This window comes from Octodon degus, unplaced genomic scaffold, assembly GCF_000260255.1.
Source record: "Octodon degus isolate 3935 unplaced genomic scaffold, OctDeg1.0 scaffold00094, whole genome shotgun sequence".
Taxonomy (NCBI): domain Eukaryota; kingdom Metazoa; phylum Chordata; class Mammalia; order Rodentia; family Octodontidae; genus Octodon; species Octodon degus.
Genome location: NW_004524670.1, coordinates 5,195,288 through 5,216,758, shown reverse-complemented (window position 1 = coordinate 5,216,758; position 21,471 = coordinate 5,195,288). Strand labels below are relative to the sequence as shown.

General features: G+C 39.4%; 1 protein-coding gene and 1 pseudogene across 3 annotated transcripts in view; one reads left to right on the top strand and one right to left on the bottom strand.

Moving 5' to 3' along the window:
• Fktn (fukutin) overlaps positions 1-16,501 on the bottom strand; it is a 73,060-nt gene extending 56,559 nt beyond the window's left edge. The window contains exons 1-4 of one of the 3 annotated variants that reach the window (XM_023722949.1): positions 16,321-16,501; positions 12,540-12,726; positions 8,815-8,874; positions 5,027-5,230 (exon numbers count right to left, since the gene is read on the bottom strand). In XM_023722949.1, coding sequence (XP_023578717.1) covers positions 5,027-5,230; positions 8,815-8,874; positions 12,540-12,644 — 369 coding nt within the window. In that variant the 5' untranslated portion in view covers positions 12,645-12,726; positions 16,321-16,501. Of the gene's footprint in view, positions 1-5,026; positions 5,231-8,814; positions 8,875-9,653; positions 9,673-12,539; positions 12,734-16,320 lie in introns of those variants that run through there. The other 2 variants (XM_004638066.2, XM_023722950.1) reach the window with 2 other exon arrangements.
• Positions 13,571-13,759, top strand: LOC111818557 (annotated as a pseudogene).
• Positions 16,502-21,471: the final 4,970 nt, after the last annotated feature.

The window sequence follows — 21,471 nt, the reverse complement described above, 5'->3', positions numbered from 1 at the left end:
GTAAATAGGATCACAAGTCCGCATCTTGTACAGCAATTAACCACTAAGAAGAATATATGCAGTGTATTATTTGTTGAAAAATAAAAATAAAAAATAAAAAATAAAAAAAAAAAAAAGCACTCAGCAAAAATGTGTTTCCTTTTGTAAACTCTGCATCAGGTGATGAATAATAAGACTGTGGCCCTATTTCCCAGAATCATGGAACAAATGAAGTTTGTGAACTAAGGTACCACTGCGGCCCATCACATGGACAAAATATTAAAAGCTGTTAGAGAAAAGCAACAAACCACGTACAAGGGTAAGTCCATTTGAATTACAGCAGGCTTCTCAAAACAAACCTTTAAGGCCAGAAGACCTCGAAGTGTTTCAACTCCTCAGTGACAACTTCCAACCCCCACTCAACTCATGTGCCTTGTGAAGTTTTCTTTTAACACTGATGTAGAAGAAAGGTATTTCCATGACAAGAAATACCTCAAGATATTCATGACAAACCAGCATTACAAAAACTTCTCAAGGCTATCCTAGAAAGAGACAATAATACCAACGATGCTAATAACTAAAACAAACAAACAACAGCAACATAAAACCTTATAAGGATGAGCAGTTAAACAATAGAAAAGAACAAATATGCAACAGAAAAACAATACAATGAAAGGAAGAAGTCACAGTAACAAGACTCAATGTGAATGGTCTTAACACCCCCATTACAAGGCTGGTGGAATAGATCAAGAAACAAAAACCAATGACATGTAATATAAAAGAAATGCATTTAATTAAAAAAGAAATTCACAGACTAAAAATTAAAGGATGGAAAACAATATTCCACATAGCAGGAACCAATAAAAAAGCAGGAGTGGCTACTGTAATTTCAGACACTTTGTATTTCAAGCCAAAACTGATCAGAAGTGTCAAAGATGATTACTGCTTATTAGTTAAGGGAATAATTCAACAAGAAAACAATAATAAATATATATGTACCAAACACTGGTAGACCCAACTTCATAGAAAAAAATACTACTAGACATGAAAAACTGGATAAACTGATATACAATTGTAATGGGAGACTTTAAAACCCCATGTCACAAGTAAATCAACTAGACACATGGGCTTCGAACACATGACCTTAACAGGTATCTACAGTGTTCCACCCAAGAATAACAGGATACACACTCTTCTCAGAAGCACAGGGGACTTCCTCCAAAACAGACTACATAGTACTCAATGTATCATGCTTAAGTAAATACAAAAGAATTGAAATTAACCTGTGCATATTATCAGACAATAGTGCAATGAAAATAGAAATCAATGGCAAAAGAAACAAAAATTTTTAAATACATGGAAATTAAATAATACTTTCTTGAATAATTAATAAGTCTTAGAAGAAATTAGACAGTTTTGAGAATCAAATGATAATGTAAATAAAACATACTAGAACTTATGGGACACATGAAAGCAGTCCTAAGAGGGAAGTTTATAGGAGTCAACAAGTACATCACAAAAACAGTGTGTTCAAATAAAATAACTTTTTGGTTATTTCTATCTCAAGACCCTAGAACAATAATAGCAATCCAAACCCAAAACTATCATAAGGAAGGAAATTATAAAGATTGAGCAGAGATAAATGAAATTGATACTAAAAAAAAGTATATAAAGAATCAATGACTTGAACAGCTAGTTCTTTGAAACACTAAACAAAATAGACAAATACTTAGCCAATCTTACAAAAACAAGAAAAGACCCAAATCCACGTAATTAGAAATAAAAAAGATGGGGTCAGGGAGATAGCTCAGCAGTCTAAGCGCCTGACTGGCAAGCACAGGGATCGGGTTCGATACCTGGCATTGCATATGGCACCAGCTCTACTCCCAGGTGCACTGAGCCGGCCATCAAGACCCAGTGTGGTGGCACAGGCCTATAATCCCAGCACTGGGGAGGTTGAAACAGGAGGATCACTATGAGTCCAACAAGTATAATGGGACCCTGTACCAAATATATAAAATTAAAAAAAAATTAAAGAAATGAAAAAAGGTAAAAGCATAAAGATTTTGCCAAAGTCTAGATAATCATGGATTAGTATTTTGAGAATCTGTACTAAAATAAAAAGGAGAGAGGGAAATGGGATGAGCTAGGAAACATGACAATGTTAAGCCATGCAGTTATATGTAAAAGTTGAGCAAGGCAATGATCCGGAGAATATTCAGAAGATTCTTTAATCTAGGAGTTAATTGGAATGATTCTCACCCTGACTAACTATATATACTGATATCTGTGAACTAAGCTACTGCACTGCAGATGGTAATTTGTAATAGTGGTTTCATATTGGGAGTGCCTGTCATTGTGGTATTCTGAACATGGGCTGCTTGTCATGACATGCCAGTTACTGCTAAGATGTCTCTCGGGTAGGTGGATGTTCAAGAAGAAGGGGGTGGTGAATGAAAGCAAGAGACAGGAAAAGGAATACTGTGGGACAGTCCTGCTTCAAGGTTGTATATGGTGAGATTTTTGGACTTATGTGCAAACATGAGAAGCATAGAATTCTTTATCCTATTGTTAAAATATAATCTAATTTTTAAATGTTCTTTATCATATTCTGTAGGGACTTAAGGTTCAACATATCAATACCTGATGAAAAATACCTGTTCCTTATTATGCCTAAGATGTTTGAAATGTAGTGAAATAGTGAGGTTAAGCTTGATAACGTAAATCGTTTGATAATAACAATAAGCTTGTCTTCTGGATGGTTAACAACATCAGTTTGCAGACCAAAATTAGAGAAAAAGGAGGGCTACAAGGAAAGCCAATATTTTGGCCCTACCCTTCTAAGGTCAATTAAGACTCAGGACATATGAGAACTTGTACTGTAACGTCATGTACCTCGGTAGTGTCCCAGATTTTCTGATCAAGAAGGTTATGGGGCCAAAGAGGAAATCGATCGATGACGTGGAGTGTGCCTAAGGAGAGTCACATGAGGAGAAGACACTCTCTCAGGCTTTCACAGAGAGCACATGCCAAGCAATGGCCGTGACTCATCCACATGGCTGCACTGACAAAGGTTCTACAATCTGAGGTACAGGATCTCAGGATAAATCCTGAGGGCATTTCACTGACCTTCTCAAACCAAAAAGCTACAACTCTTGTTGCATAGGTTCTGCTTTACCTTGGTCTTAATTATCCAGTAGAAAAGTATGAAGATGAAATATAGGAAGTAAAGCCATGTTGTTATGTTGAGCTGTGGGGGACTCACGTCAATAATTTCTGACATTGCCAATTAAACAGAAGACCCAATGCTATTATGGGCTTCTGTACTCTTTTAGAATATTTTGCTGAGTTTACACACCTATAATATTCAACAACGGAACTTAAAAAAAAATTGGGGTATAACTATGAATGTCCATTTTGTATCTGTGTATTGAAAGTGGTTGTGATAGATATATAGTTGCATTCTCTTAATGAATAGAATGATTTTTTCTAATGGTGTTTGTAAGTAGGATCACAAGTCTGCATCTTGTACAGCAATTAACCACTAAGAAGAATATATGCAGTGTATTATTTGTTGAAACTGTACTTTCGATTTGATTTGAAACTGTCTCATTGCTATATGTTTATCAATAAAACTTTGAAAAGAAAAAAAAATAAAATAAAATAAAAAGGAAAATTCATAAGAAATTGATAGGCATATAGATACATATAAACTAGCAAAGTTGAATCAAGAAGATATAAAAGTCCTGACTAATCTAACATCAGTCAATGAAATGAGAAAATTAAAAAGCTACCAATCAAGAAAGCCCACATCTTGGCAAATTCTACTAGAACTACAGAGAAGCTCTAATATCAATACTCTTCAAACTTTTAACAAACTTGAAAGGGAACCACAACTCCCAAACTAATTCCCTGAAACAACCATTAATCTGATTCCCAAACCAGAAAAGGATCCAACAAAAGAGAACTAAAGGTCAGTCTCCTTAACAAATAAAAATGCAGAAATCTTGAACGAGACATCGGCAAACAACGCAGCAAATCATCAAAAAGATCACACATCATGGATAGGCTTCATTCAATCCAGGAATGCAGGGACAGTCCAACACATGCAAATCAGTAAACGTAACAAACGATGAAAACTGAAACAAGGACAAAAGTCACTCTTAAGATATGCAGAAAAGGGCCAGTGAGATAGCTCAGCAGTCTAAGTGCCCGCCTAGGCATGCGCAAGGCCCAGGTTCCATCCCTGGCACCACATACCATGCCATGCCACACCATGCCGAGCCAAGCCAAGTTGACCACCAAGACTGGGTGTGGTAGCACACATCTGTAATCCCAGTGCTGGGCAGGCTGAAAACCGGAGGATCACAAGAAGTCTGAGTCGCAGAGTGAGATCCTGTACCAAATACAACTTTTTTAGAACAAGGGGTGGGGGGAGATGTAGGAAAAGCACTCGACAACATCCAGAATGCATTCATGATAAAAATCCTGAAGAAAATAGGTATAGAAAGGCCTTATCTCATTCTGCTAAAACCCATTTATGATAAACAGCCAATATCTTATTAAATGGAGAGAAGCTGAAAGTTTATACTATAAATTCAGGAAAAAAACAAGAGTTACCCAGAGCAATCAGAGAAAATAAAGGGGATACTTAGAGGAAAGAAATTATTATTATTTGCAAGCGATATGATCCTCTACACTGAAGCCCCAAAACCTCTACCAAAAATGCTCCTGAAGTTACCATGGTCACTACAGAGCTGTAGTATGTATGGTCCGCAACCACTGGCGCTACCCGCATGACTATTACAATGTGCGCCATGAGACAGGCATGCACGTCCCACTGGTGGAATTTTAATTTCTTGTTATATAAGAAAACTATATCTATAGGCATTAGTCATTATTATATTGTTGTTTATAGGTAAAAAATATTTGTTACAATTTATGTAGACTTAAGAAAAATTTAAAAAATTTTACATTTGAATCTGGTTTAATCCCATACTGTTTTGTAACAGATGTTGTGTTTCATTACCTAAAAACCTCAACTTACCTCATTCTTCCATAGATGATACTGTAGTGCAAATGTCGTAAAGTCTCTTTGAACACAGAAAAACTTGCATTTTGAAGCAGAGCCATAAGAAATGTTTTTGACATGTTCAAAGTTTTTATTAATCAACTCCAGAATCAAAGGATCAATAAGGAACACTGGTACATTTTGGCTGGATGTCAGCATAAGAAATTTTTTAACTGCACGCTGTTAAGAGAGAAGAAAACATCTTCGTCAATATCATTAAATCAATAGTGTTTACCCAATAGGCACCATGTCTATGACTGCACTAAAAAAAAGCAAGAAATAGCACCTGTGGTTCCTGCACTCAAAAAGTACCATTTTCATTCCTTTTTCTTTCTTTCTTTTTTTTTTGGGGGGGTGGGGGGTGGACCAGGGACTGAACTCAGGCCCTTGTGCTTGCCAGGGAAGCGCTTATTCTACTGAGCCATCTCCCCAGCCCCTATAGGATTTCTTTTTTTTTTTTTTTGGCTGGCTCAGGCTGCCTTCAGGGCAGGTCTGGTAAGGCCTGAGGTCTGGGGATCAAACCATAGCATTATGAGCTTGACTGCTTTGTTTAAGCAGTCACTTAAACAACTGAGCTAATGGGCAGGCCCCTTGTCTACTCTTTAAAGCTGTAAACCGTTACAAAACCTTAAAAATATAAAAATAAATTCTGAATCACATTCTTCCTATTTACAGTGTTGCTCAGTAACACTTCTAGGCAAAACATTCAGAACAAAATACATTGCCTACTTCATCATTCTCATATAAAAAGGATTTTTTAATACTACTTTAACATTTTTAAATATAATTCTGCTGGACAGTAAATAGGGTCCTCTACTGAAAACAGAAATTTCACAATGAAAATGAAAATAGGAAAGTAAAACACTGGAAAGTAAAAAACGAATAACTGATATACATTAACATGAGATTTAAATGAATGTAAAGCACATCAAAAGATTCTTCAAGGAATTAAAACTAATTTTAAAAAAACCTTAATTCACAAAATTGTTATTGAAGACATATATAAGATAATATATAGACAATGATACTGAGAGGTTTTCTTTTTCAACTTTATTTTTTGGTACTGGGAATTGAACTCAGGACTTTGTACTTGCCAGGCAGGCACTATACCACTGAGCTAGATCCTCAGCCCAATACTGAAAGTTTTAAGAAATAAAAAAAGAATGTGATAAAGATAGGAACCAGTCATTTTTTTGAGTATAGACTATTATACAAATTCCAAGAACATAATAAATCTCTGTCATAAGGAAGTTCATTATTTCTTTGTGGGAGAGGCAGCTAAATAAAAAATTAACATTTTATGCCAAAAATTCACCATCTTGGATGAAATGGACAACTTTCTTTAAAACTACAATCTAAGGGCGCTGGCAAGATAGCTCAGTGGACTAAAGCGCCTTCTTAGGCAAGTGCAGAGACCACAGTTCAACTGTGTGTCATTCCCACCCCCAGGTCAGGCTGAGCCAGCCAGAGTCCAGGTGTGGTGGCGCATGCCTGTACCCCCAGTGATCCCAGTGTTGGGGAGGCTGAAAGCAGGAGGATCATTATGAGTCCGAGCTGCATAGTGAGACCCTACAACAACCAAATTTCATAAAATAAATAAATAAAAATACAACCTAACAAAACTGCTAGTAGAAAGTTTCATTATTGTTTCTTTTTTCTAAGAATCTTAATGGCTTATGCCTTATACTCTAAGTAACTTGAAGACAATGAATGATACACAGTACATCAACTTGTTATTCTCTTATTTTGTTAAGGAATTTTATTTATTTTTTCATAAAATTGAAAAAGATGACAAGTAATTTTAATTGCTCCATAATTACTTAGCAAACTACATTTGTCATTTAAAAATAGAAGAGCTGCCCTCAAAAATAAAATAAGAACTCAAGACTCAGGTGATTCACTTTTCAATTCAAAGTTTTAGGGAAGAATACAAATTCTATGTACACTTTCAGAAAACTAAGTATTTCCTAGCTGATTTATGATGTTCACACAACACAGCAAACTCTGACAGATATTACAACAAAAGAAAAATTATAGACCACCATCCTCATAAATGTAGATATAAAAATATTTAAGTATTCAAAATCAAATTCCAATAATTAAAACTGTTTCATTCACTAAGAGGTATGGAGATACTGCCTGAAAGCTGTTGCTTAATCCATAAAATACAAAATCTTCTAATCCAATGGAAGGTATTTTAACTTTAAAATTTTTCCTAAACATGTTCTTTAAGTGTACACATCAAGACTCAGGATACATTTGAGAAATCTGTTACCACAACTATAATTATAGTTTTTATTATTATTTTTATGTACAGGGTCTACAGGGTCTCACTGCATAGATCAGACTTGTAGTGATTCTCCTGTTTTCAGCCTCCCAGGCACTGGGATTACAGGCGCACACCACCACGCTGTCTCAATCGCCATCTCAGCGTACCCCTGGTGGGTGGGGGGAGAAGGTTGTGCGTGGCGTGCTAGGGATAGAACCTGGGCCACTGCTCTCTGCCTAAGCTGGCACTTTAGTCGGCTGAGCTAGCCCTTATTACAGTTTAGAATGTTAACATTTATGATAGATTGCTCCTAATGCCTTCAAGACAGGCATATTCCCAGCTGTTAAAAAACAGATTTTAAAATTTTAACATACTGGGGCTAGGGAGATGGCTCAGTGGAATAAGTGCTTCTCCGGCGAGCGCAAGGGCCTGAGTTCAATCTCCGGTTCCACCAAAAAAAAAAAAAAAAAAATTTAACATACTATTTAATTCATAGGAAAATAAATTTAGTGTGTGTGTATGTTTCTTAAGAGTGAAATGGGGGGGGCGGGGAGATGGCTCAGTGGAATAAGCACTTCCCTGGCATACACAAGGGCCTGAGTTCAATCCCCAGTTCTGCCAAAAAAAAAAAAAAAAAAAAAAAAAAAAGAGTGAAATGGGGGTACAGAAGGGTACAGCAAGTGCACAAAATAAGACCACCCCAAATCAACAGAGCAAAATATATGCTACTTTTAATAAACTGCAAGTTCACATTGATATTTCCAGTCTAAATAAAATCCAATAGTATGATATCCCAGACTTTTATCCCTTCTAAATCAGTAGCTGAAGTCCAGTTGATACCTGCGGTAACTTCATCACTATGCAGTGACTTGGAAATTCTAATTTAAAGCCTTCCACATCTTTGGATACAAAGGAATTAGAAATCAAATTGTATCCACAGAAATAGGCGGTCATTTTCTATAACACATATTAACAGGATACATATTATTTATTAGTAATCTAGTGTTGTTTTTCATTCTAAGTATAGGTTAGAAAAAGCTAAGTATATTGCAAATGTGCAGATTGTGACAACTGGAAAACAAAACAAAGCTGTAATACATACAGTACTAGTTTCCCTCATTTTATGCATGAAGCACATTGAATAGATTTTTATCTCTAATTATTAATTCTCCCTTATTCCTAGTTCAGTTCTGATTCTCATTCATTCATCTGAGCAAGCATCACAGCTCAACAAATGAGAGATCTGGAGGCAGAGAATTGACTGAGAGTCAAGAGTATGCACCAATCTATTACGATTTCTATAAGGACCTGCTACTATCCACCCCATTCCTATTAGAGTGTGTGTGTGTGTGTGTGTGTGTGTGTATGTGTGTGTGTGTGAATAGATAGCAACTATTGTCTTTACTATTTTCATTCAACAAATACTTAAGAAATATACAAATGAATGAACTGTATGAATACTATAATTGAGAAATTTCTAATTTATTGTACGTACCCACTGTATACTATCAAATCCAATTCTACTTCCTTTTGATTTTGATAAACCAGCTCCATGCTAGAAAGGTAACAAAAGATTTAGTCAATTAAAAACCCTGCAGGAAACACTTTTGGATGAGTACAAGAGTCAAATGGTATACAGTAATTAGCGTGCAGTCGTTGAAAAGCATTACCTAAATACTTATTTTCACGTACAAGGAGCCAAGAATTCTATGGTTCTATAACATAACAATCTAATACGTAAAATACTAACAAAAGTTGTTAAACAGTTGTCTCTGCACTAATGCCCATCAATGAACAGCAAACTCTGCTACCTCCAGTGAGTCAGTTTTTCCACTCAGTTCTGCAGTTTTAACCTCAACTTATTTCCTTACACCAAATTAGTGTCTTCAGATTTTGGCATAGTGATAAAAAAGCATATTTACTGAGCAGCTCTTCAGTGTCAGGTCCTATGCCATGTCTATGTATGAATTACATATTAACATCTATCCCTCACAGTAATAAAGTAGGCCTTATTTCCGGTTCACAGACAGCCCTGGTGCCCACTCTTTTCCTAAGATACAGCATAGTTTCAGATGTTAAGAGTGATTTCTTAAATAATATTTTAAAAAAAATATTTAGGTCTAGAGAATCAAGAGAAAGAAATAATCAGTTTTTATATGATAAGCTGAAATACTTTGAAAATAACAGGAGGAAGCATGTCGGATGTTCTAGAGGCAAGAGAAAGAAGGCTTCAAGGCCAAAGGAGACCCAAAGAAATTTCTTATTCTTCCAATGTGTTCTTCATCTAAATGATCAAAATGGGGCAATGTTGAAGAATAAGCAGGGTAGCCTCACCTTAAAAGTGAAATGAGGGCTGGTGAGATACCTCAGTGGACTAAGCGCCTGCTTAGGCAAGCACAGGGACCAGGATTTGATCCCCAGCACCACATGCTGTGCTGGCCCCTCCCATCTGGTGCACTGAGCCCACCATGAGACTGGGCATGACGGCGCATGCTTGTAATCCCAGCTCCGGGGAGGCTTGAAAACAGAAGAATCACTATGAGTCCAAGTCTGAGCTGCACAGTGAGACCCTGTACCAAATAAAGAGTGAAATGAGTTCCAATTCGTATAATAGGAAGTTTCTTCTCACTATAAAACATACTCAAGGGCAGGCACCGAGTTAATCCCTCTCTATGGCACTACTGCTTAGCACAGTGCTTGGCAGGCAGTGAGTGCTTACTATGGGCTTGTTAATGATGTGGAGGAGGAGGAGACAGGGATGAATATATTGATCAGGGCAGAATCAGAGTTGATTTATCCTCACAAGCTTTACAACTTAGTCAACAATATTTTAGTACAAACAGATCAGATTTTTTTTTTAAAAAAGGCAGCTTTGTAGCCTTTGATCCTAGAGATTGTAGATTCTGTTACCAGCATTTCTTGCTCACCACAGCCCTACGTTAGTAGACAGATTTCCTGAGCTGTTTAATCCCTTGCATTTGCGATTAGTAAATTTCTAGTGAACTAGATTACATTTTCACTGCACTACAGATCACATAACATGAAAATTTCCCTTTTAAAGTATATAATTTGGTAGTAGTAACATATTTACAAGGGCTGGTGATATAGCTCAGGGGCAATACAAGGTCCTGAGTTTAATCCCTAGTACAAAAACCCAAAAAAATCCCCAGACTATATTTACAGAGTTGTGTAACTATTGCTATTATCCAGAACATTTTCACTGTGCCCAGAAGAAACCACATTCTCATTATCAGAAACTCCCTTGTCTTTCTGCTCTCAGCCCCAACCATAACACTACTTTATTGTTATTTTCTTCTCTATCAATTCACCAGGTATAGATGTTTCATAAAAATGGAATCATGGTATGTGTCTTTCTGTCTCACTTCTTCCACTTAGTATAATGTTGTCAAAGGTTCATCAAGACAGTAGGATGTACCCGTACATAATTGCCCTTAGTGGCTCATCATTTGACGAACATTTGGGTAATTTCACATTTGGCAATTATAAACAATGTCATCAAAAACATTCATGGTTTCTAAGTCACACCCTTGTAAATACTTAGAACTTGCCTCCACATCACTTCATTTACTTGCTTAGTGAAAATCCAACCCCCTATTTACTCTGTACATGGAACTATACCTGCTCAGTGGTGTCTCTTAAGTTTATGACTACTAGTTACACGTCGGCCTTAACTCTGCCTAGCAACCATCCTATTTCCCTTGTCTATTTTCATTGTCCCAGATGACTATTCAGTTGCCTTTCAATACTTCCTCCCTATCTATCTTTACATCATTGCTCTCTATTTCCCCCAGAAAATAAAAGAACTTCAAGCGGTTATATTCACTTGAGCTTAAATGCATGCTGTCAAGCATTCATGAAGATCACCATGACCTCCATACTGCTAAATCCAACAGTTAATTATTATTTGTGCTTGTCTCATTTGATGTACCAAGAACTGAAATGTTCTGCCTCACTAAAACATTTCATTCCTTTGGCTGTCAGGATCCCCCATACTTCTAGGTTTCCTACTGTTTCTCTCTGGCTACTCCTTAGTTTCACTGGCTTGCTCTTCCCACTTCCCCAGTCAGCTGAAGGGCCCCCAGGCTTAGATCTTGAGCAGGCATGTCTGTCGGTTTGTCTGCTCTCTCTCTTCCGAGCTGTGGCTGTATAGAGGAAATGCAATCACTGTCAAGGAGCGACCCTACAGATAGAGAACCAAAGAATGAACAACCTGACCTCCTCTTCTTCCTAGTTTCCAATTTCCAGTTGATGCTTTCCATTGGCTGACCCCAGCTGGGCAAAGGCTAAGGGAGCTCAGCTAATGCAGTCAGCCTCCATGGCCCAGAGTAAGGTGAGGAAAGGCTCGAGAGAGGTAAACACAGAACATCCTATACACTGTTCTATGAAGCATGGATCGGAGTTTTCATAGGTATGCTGTGTAGAGACAGGGCAAGCCTACTCCCTAACACTGTGTCTAAGCTACCGGGATTAGGGGGATGTGAAACCTAATCAGTGGACTAATTTAATAATCATTCACCCTTAATCCTAGCATTGCACAATAAATCAATCACACGTTCCAGACCCAGCACTTCTAACAAGACCACCTATGATGGCATGAGGCTTTGGGGGGACATCCACATAAAAGGCATCACCCTAAGCAAACGTCCCTTTTTCCTGAACAAATGATAGACTTTAGTGTAATCTTTCCTGTGGATCATGAGAACCTTTGTAGTCTTTCTCAATAAAGAGATAGGTATTTACTACTAGAAGAGGCTAATACTTTTTAGAAAAGTTGTCTCCACTCTAGATACAGAAAAAGGTAACTTATACTACTACTATTCCCTGGTAGATTCTAATTGAAATACAAATAATAGTAACAAACTAATTCTAGTATCTTATTAAATTTGTCATTAATTTCATTTAAGTGAAGGACTGTTTAGCAGAACAGCAAGGGGTTGTCTGTTCAGCAGGAAAACAATTTTGTATTAAATCAGAAAATGTTAATACCTGAAATGGTACCGAAACTTGACACTTTGGACTTTATGATAACTACAAAAACATTCAACTGCACTTCCGATTACATGCTACACCCTACAAAAATGAGTTTCAGTAAAAAGTGTTTCTGCAAAGATTGAAAAACTATTAATATATATCCCAAATGAGAGGTATGTTAAGAAAAATACCGTCTAAACAAAGTCAAATGATAAGGAAAAACATTACCTTTGCTGATAAATAGTGCTTGTAGTAGTACAACTGAAACAGCAGAAACGCAGAGCTCGACAGTGTGAAAAGGGCCAAAATCACGTTCTTACTGATTCTACTCATCTGTCTGCGGTATTCACTTTGTTGTCTTTTGTGAGTAACCCAGTTATTTGCATCGTTTTAGGTAGGAAGATAAACTTCTTTTCTGCAGGCAAAATATATTTTTGAAGAGATAAAACATTATTTTAAATTTCTTACCACTAAAATTAGCAATAGCAGACAAAAAAATACCTTAAGTTCCAGAGAACATTTTGGCCAAGGGGAGGGAGGGGCTTCTCGAAAGCGTCTGATCCAGCAGAACTGGTGTGGAACCTACGAAAGTGCATCTGACAGGCTCCTGGGTGATCCTGCAGATGCTGACCACACTGAGAACTACACCGTGGACCACGAAACTCAAAACATTTTTGGTCAAGAGACATGGTCTACATCACAGACCTATGTAGATGTTTCTTTTTTCTGTGTAGTTTTTTGAGGGAGAGAGAATGCGTGCGTGCGTGTGTGTGTGTGTGTGTGTGTGTGTGTGTGCGCATGCGCATGCATGCATGCAATCTGGGATGCAGTCAGCTTTTTAAAAAATATCCTATGTTTGGTTTCAGCTTTTTGAAAATATAAAGCATGTCCTGATAAACATTTTTATTTTTTCAGCCTAGGTCCCATGTCTGATTATTTTTTTTAGGGTTAAGATATTTAATTTAGTTATACTATGTCTTCCAATGTCCTGTCCAATTTTTGATTAGGGGTGTTACTGGAGGTTGAACCCAGGACCTCCTGCATGCTAGACAGGTGTCTAATACTTGATTAAATATATTTAAGGTTTCTATTGTTTACTTTTACTCCTTCAAACATCGTAACACCTTTACTATGTGATGTCTACCTTTATAAATAAATTTTTGGTCTCCAGCTATAAGAAACTGGCAAATTTATGCTTTCTGTCTTCTTTCCTCTTTTAATCCTAACTTTAAAAGCTACTTCCACTTTGTAATAGTTCTATACTTACCTGGCAGGGCAGATACCATGATCACGAAAGTGGTTTTCCCAGGGCGAGGCTTATCCATTGCACTTTGTAATAGTTCTACTCCATAACTACATATCTTAGTCTTTCTTACAATGTTCCCTGAAAATCCTATTGCTGCATTATCTCTGCTCATTTGGTATTTACCTTTCTGCAGTTTATCAAAAAGCACTTAAGGGTACTACTTGAGTATTTACACTGTTCAAAAAATAGTTATCAACTGAATATCTAGCTTCTAGGTCACATTTTATTTTACCTGATCACTTACAAGCTTCATACACTGTCCTGTAATATGAAATACTCCCTGGACAGTATCTTATTCTCCATCCTCATCAATAGGGCCTGTGAGCTGCTCAGGGAGATGAGCAAGGGATGCAAACATCATTATCCGTAACATCCGATTTTTGTCAAACTAGATTATGCATTGATGGTGATGAGTGCATATTATTTTCTTAGCCTTTGTATGTTGTTTTAATCAGTAAAATAAAGATTCTTGAGGAAATTATTCTATTTTACTTTGTTTTTTAAACATAATAAAATGACAGATTTTCAAAACAAGATGATAGGAAGTTCACAATGATTATTATATTGCATAGTTATCCTCGAAGTAGTTGCTCAGATTACCAGATACAGGCATGCAAAATTAATCAAATATAAGCACTAACTGTTCCTTTCAATAAAGAAATAGAAAGTAATAGTATAATTATCTTACCTGTCGTATCTATATATCCATCTCTTTATCTATCTATCTATCTATCTATCTATCTATCTATCTATCTATCTATCTCTTTTGTCTCCCTTACTCTCTTTTGTCCTAACCCAGTTGTTCTTTCTTTTTGAGCAGTTTCCTTCCCTTTCACAAATCACTTTCCTCTCAACACAAGTATTACCTGCTGGAACTCAACAGAATTCTCATTTTTGTCAAACACATGGTTTACATGTGCTTTTTAGAAACCTACATTCAAAATACAAATTATCTATGGGCTATTGGTGTAGCTGAATGCTTGCCTAGCATGCCTGAGGCCCTGGGCTCAAAAGCCAGCCTTGCAAACACTAAATAAATGTGCAAAATAATAAATGAAATAAAAATAACATTTAAAAAATCTTAGAGCTAGGGATGTGGCTCAGCGGTAGAGCAATGGTCTTAAATGTGTGTAGACCTGGGAGCAATCCTTAGCTCTAGAAAAAAAGTAATCACCTAGATCCCCAAAAATTCAAGTCTGGTGCTACAATTCTTTTGACATTCCTCTCATTTCTTTCTTCTTCCTTTTTTAGTTCACTGTGTTTTCTTCCCACTTGGAGTTCCTTCATCATCCAATGCTACCCTTCCCAAATCCTTGACACTCATTTAATATATTTCTAACAGATTCTAAAATGAGTGCTATTCCTGACACCTATAGTTTTATTCACAGTGGCCAACCAGAGATGGTTCCTAACCATTCAAACCCTATTCCTCCTCTGAGTCCAACTCTATCACAGCCTTTCCTTCTGGGCTTCCCCTTTTCCCAGTTCCTAGTGTACTGTCCCCTATCATTCTTTCATAGTTGTTCACAGGCTGATTTTTACTTGTTTGAAATCTGCTATCTTCAAAGGTAGAAAGACCCTCAGATGTCATCTAGATCCTCTTTTAGGTCTGAGAAAAGTGAGTCCCAAAGAAAAGTGTTTTGCCTAATATTACTTGAGATATTGGTGACAGTGAGGCAGTCGTTCTCCAGATTCTAAGCCAAAGTTTCTAACACTCACCTTTACACATACCGATCTTGCCTGGCATTCCCCATTGATAATGCAAACAAAATGCAGATACCAAGCTCATAAGAAAGTTTAGCACAACCTAATAATAACTTTAGCACACTAAGTGTCTACCCTATTAAGCACAAGAACGACATATACTTCTCCAAATGAAATGAAAGCTGAACGCAGGGGGTAGCATCAAGAGAGAGAGGGATAAATCAAACTATCTCCTTGTTACAAAAGTGACAGCCGGGAATAGTGGCACAGGCAGGAGGAATAACTGCAAGTTAATGACCAAAATAGGCAACTTGGTGACTCAGGACGATTCTGCCCAAAATACGAAATAAAAGGATTGAAGGGGGCAGGGAAAATAGCTCAGCGGTCTAAGCGCCTGCCTGGCAAGCACAAGGACCCGGGTTTGATTCCTGGTACCACATGCCATGCTGGCCTGGATCACCATGCCAGCCACCAAAACTAGGTGTGGTGGTGCATGCCTGCAATCCCAGCGCTGGGGAGGTTGAGACAGGACGATCATTGCGAGTCCGACCTGAGTAGTGAGACCCTGTACCAAATACACACACAAATAAAGATTTAAAATAATGTTTTAAAAAGGATTGGAGATGCAGCGGTGCAAAGGCTCTGGGTTCAAGCCTCAGCACGGGGCGCGGGGAAAGCTGTCAGGGCTCCCGGAGCACACAGAACGTCGCATCCTTTGCCCGCAAAGCCACCAGTCTTCCCGGCTGGCGCCCCCGCGAGCGGCCGTCACTCCTGCTTCCTCCCCCTACTTCGCTCTCCCAGCCGCGGCGCCGACGTGCACGCACAGCTGCCGAACCCTTGCGGTTCCTTCCCCGCTTTTCTACACTTGCAAACCCGAAAGGCGCCCTCCGGGGATCCCCTCGCAAACTCCAAGTCGCCTTTCACCGCACGCCCTCACCCCGCGGCTCTCCCGGCCTCTGCACAAGGATCTCGATCGCCCGCAGCAAGGGAGAACCGCACCTGCAGACGAGTCCGGGAGCGTGGAAAGAAGCGGTCGGGGGAGCGCGCCCAGCCGGGGCCGGCCTCGGTCTCCGGCCGTCCCGGGGAAGGCAGGAGTCCCGAGCCCAGGAGCCGCCCGCAACGGAACCAGAGCCGCAGCAACAAGCGCCCGAGGGCGCTCGCCCACGCCCTGCCACCCGCGGAACGCGGGGCTCACGTCGCCCCGCCGGCCCGCCCCCAGCAGCTGCGCTTTACGGCACTCACGACAGCCGCCGCCGCAAAAGGCGCCGTCGGCCGCGCAGCCGCGGACGCCGCGGGTGGAGTCAGGCAGTCTTGGTGTCCCGGACGGCCTCGCGTCGGCTTCGTTGCAGTCGCTGTCGGGTCACCCGACGGTTACACAGCTTCAGCGAGTTCCTCGCTTTCACAGCCTGGCCGCAGCGACAGCGCTTCCGTCGCTCGCCAGGGTAGCACGGCCGCGCCCGGAGGCGAGGACAGCGGTAGGAAGCCCCGTCCGGCGGTGGCCGCGCCGCGGAGCCGCGGGCCAGCACTCGGGCTTGGACACGACTAGCTGAGAGACGGAGTAACAGCCTGCTGACGTTGGGCGGGCTGCGGAAAACGCGAGCGCTATAAACGGGGGACAAGCTCAGGAGACAGAAACCAGCCGACCACCACAGGGGACGAGCTGCTGTGCCCAAATGATTTTTACAGAGAGACGAGCTGCCTGCATTTCACGGGGCTGATGGCGAGTTTCCCGCCTGGCACCCTAGCTCCAGCCGGCTGAGCTTCCAGTTGGAGGCTGGAAAGATGAGTTATTAAGGAGCAGATGTGGTGTTTTGATGTGCACTTTTGAAAACTAGCGAAACGAACAAATTACCGTCGTTTTTAGTTTTTTATAAATATTGTCATCAGCCTGTAGTAAAAACAACGTATTGTTTTCTAATTTTTTTTAAAAAAATTGTATTATAGAGATGAATAATAAGTCTCCCTTACCTCCTAATGGTTGACTTTGCTTCCAGAAATTTTCTGTGTATGTACAGGATTACTCTAGCAGTGTGCTTACTCCGCAGTGCACTCAGAACTACTATGCAGTTGGTAAGTTATTAAAAACATCGCTAAGAGGAAAGTAACACAGTAGTACATAGAAGGGTTGTGGAATGATTGGTCATCGGTACTAGTTTGAGGAACCTGAAGTGGAAAATATAAGATCTAACAGTAGAACCTATTGATTGAAAACAAATACATAAAAATTCTTGGGGCCCAGGGTTGTAGCTCAGTGGTGGCCTACCTAGCTCCACAAAAAAGGGAAGAAATCATTTTTTGATAACGTCTTAAAAATAAAACCCAGCCATTATTGAAGCTTGCCAGGGCAGTATTTCCCCTTCTCTGAAACTTTATGATAAAGGGAACTACATCAAGCATTTAGTCTGCCTTTCTTCTACAAGTATTTCAGGATAACCGATTGCTAATAGGAATCCAGCTAATAATGATAGATCATCCTTTTTTTTCTAATAGAAAGGGTAACATTCATCAATAAATATTAAAAGGTGAGAGACAGGAAACTTTATAATAGACACATTAGGCTAGCCCTGCCCAAGCCCGCTCATCGGTATTGGTATCACTAAGTGTATGACAGCCAGACATTAGGTACTTCCTGATTTGATAGAAGCACACAGTACACAGCACCATATGTGAAGAATTATCACTGGAAGGTTGAACCTACATTTAATGCAAACTCTAGATCTAACAGTATAAACAATCAGCTAAACTCAAAATGGGGTACATTCTGTAAGACTGCTGCTCCAGTTCTATTAGTGTCATTTAGATAGAGATGGGGACTACTATAAAATCAGAGACAATCAAATGCATTGGGAGACCCTTTCTGGATCCTGATTTGAATAAGCCAACCATAAGAAGACATGTTTGAGACAACTGGAATGTTAATTATGAATTGTCATTAAATGACAGTAAAAAATTATTTCCGGAAATTTAACGAATGTGACTACTTTTAAAAAGTCTTTCTGGGGGCTGGGGAGATAGCTCAGTGGCTTAAATTCCTGCCTGGCAAACATTTGATCCCTGGTACCAAAAAAAAAAAAAAAAAAAAATCTTGTGTATTGCAGTACTTAAGAGATGACATTTTGTATGACACAAACATGAAAGCAGGTTGACTGATAGTCTAGATGATGAGTATAAATTTATTTTAATAATGTACTTTTCTGTGCTTGGAAATTGTAAGGAAAGTAAAAAAAAAAAAGGAACAAAATTAACGAATGCTAAGTTCATAGCAAATCTTGCTCTGCATAAACCTTAAAAAAAATGCAGTTGAAGTAGATGATAACATTGGCCGATGTTCTAAGTCACTGTTAGGGGATATTTTTCTTATAAATAAAAGGCATAATACATCATCTATAATTTGGTTCTGTAGGATGAACCTGAACTTAAAGATACAAATCAAAGAACTTGATGAATTCAGTCATTATTTGTGGGGAAGGGCAATCCTTTCCCATCACTTAGGATTACCTTGAACACAACTACTTTTGGGGGGGGGGCATTAGCCAGAGGTATGTGTGGAATAGATACGTAGACATAAGGGGCTTTTAGGAACCACAAGCCCAAAGCCTGGAGTGCATATCAGAGATTAAAAGCCTATAAGGAAGGCATCACATCCATGTAGAATCAAAACACATTGCAAGGAATATGTACTGATCCTTGTCCTCATCCGCCAATTTATTTAGAAGGGCTCTAAGTCCTTCCCCTGTCCCCTACATGAATTCCTGCACAGACAGCCTGCTTTTGTCCTTTGTCCCTGCTTCTTGGTTCTGTCAAAAAAAATAATAAGCCACATAAGCTTCAGTTCAGCGCTCTGTCTTCTGAGACTTGTGGAGAGGGGTTTTGGTTCAGGCAGCCCCTCTGGGCCCTCCTGGAGTGTAAACTGGATGCCGACTCTGAGTATTCACTCATCCTCTGCTCTGGGCCATGACCACAAACTGTGACAGCTCACCAGCAATTTTTTAGTTCTCATTTCTACAGTTTACCCCACTTTTCTAAAAGTTCCTCTCACTTTCCCTATAACAGTAACTTATTCTTTCAAATGTTTTAATATTTGAATTACATAATTATAGCAGTGCTGGCCACTAACATGAACAGATTTGGGAACAAGTAGCTAATGTGAAGTGAACATAATCCAACTGGTAGCAATGGTTAATTCTCAAATGTACCAGGGCTTTGGCTGTGAACTTTCAACTCACTGTAAAAATTAGTATGTTTCTTGTACAGCAAATAACCAGTAGGAAAAGTTTGCAATGTGTTAATTATTGAAACTGTCCTAATTTGATTTGAAACTGTCTCATTGCTATTTCTCAATAAAATTACAGAAAAAAAATTAGTATGCCTAATTATCATTAGCCAAAACAGTTAAAAGAGGGGTGCAGAATGGATAGTACCAGCTTCTATTACAGAAGGATTTTTTAATTTTTATTTTCCCCACTGGCTCGGGATGTCTTAAGGGCAGGTCTAGACAGGCATGAGGATCTGGGGATTGAACCACAGTATCGTGAGCCTGACTGCCTTTGCTTAAGCAGGCACTTAAACAGCTGAGCTAATGGGCAGGCCCCTCAGCTTCTACTACAAATGAAAATAATCTGTGAAAAACCACTCAGGTATGTGTGCGCACATATATCTCAGCCCACTCCTAACATTTGTGGGGTCTGGGTCAGAAAAAAAGAGTTGGAGGCCAATACTAACAATATGTTGCATGGCTAAGCAACTAAGAGCTAACAAATATATTCGTCTACTTTGACAGGTATTTCTTAAGGGACATTAAACTCAGCTGGTTTTAATATTGCTAGTTTCCTGCATGACATAAAGCAGACTGTTCTCCAATTTAGGGCTGGTAATAGTTTTAACAATGTAACTCAAATGTGGGAATTCAAATATGAGACACAGATTTCTCAGACATGTACTGTAAAGGGACAGAGACTGGGTAGACCTGGCGGTGCTCATGCACGTGGATACCCCAGTCTACACACCCAGGTTCTAGTCATACTTCCCACAAGTTCTTGCCCATAAAACTATATTGAGGTTTAGATTTAGACAGTCCCCCCAAACTGTGATGTACTCAAAGGCCAGGCTCATGGAAGATGATTGGATCATGGGGTGCTATCTTCATTGCTAATGAGTTCAGCAGCTGAGTGTGCTGGTAGAGGTGGGGCCCGGTTAGAGGCGAGCCAGACTGAGCAGGGGTGTGCATGACGTGGAAGGGTGCGGTATCTGCCTCCCAGCTCTATCCTTCTGCCTCTGCATGCTGGTTACCGTGATGTGAGCAGCTCTCCTCCACAACAGGCCCTTCCACCATGCTGTTTCCAGGTGTGACCCAGCCAACCATGTACTGAAACTGTGAACCAAAATAAACTGCTCTTCTTAAGTTAACGGTGTCAGGCATTTTGTCCCAGTGATGAGAAAGTGACAAAGACAAGGTATATATACCTACCTTGTGTTCTTTTTTCAGGCTGGACTTTGAGAAGAGGCCTACACATATCCTAGAGCAACCTTCTAGCTGATTAGCCAAGGAATTCCAAGGAAGTGGCTATCTGGTGCATAGTCTAGAAGTGGGCAGAAAAACTCTGAGGTAGGATAGTCACTTGGAAGTACAGACTGTGCACAAGTATCAGGTTTTCATTCCACTCAGAGCCAAGAGTGTGCAAATCAGATCAGGATCTTCAGCTTAAGTCTGAGTGCATGCACACATTCCTTTCCTGATAGCGTATCAGCTGTGAAGGCTTACATGAAAATACCGTATCAGTCCTTGTGCAAAATGGGCACAAACACACTATTAGTACTATATAGTATTATTAATAAGGAAAAACTTGGATAGGAAATTAAGAATGCACATCATTTCCCAATCTCTTACCACACAGAGATCCCAGTCAGAAAGGCTGGTTCACTAAGGGAAAGGCTCTAAATGAGGAAGCTGACTCTCATAATGGTCTACATATTTACAGCATGTTTACTGAGGACAGGGAGAAATGTGCACAATATTTTTAAGCTATATAAGAATGGCAGTTTGCTGGGGCTGAATGTTGGGAAAGGGTAGTCTTCAAAATTCTGATAGCCCCTTCTTTTGCTAATTTAGACCTGTCAGGCTAGCTGTGCATACCTCCAGAGCCATTTAGA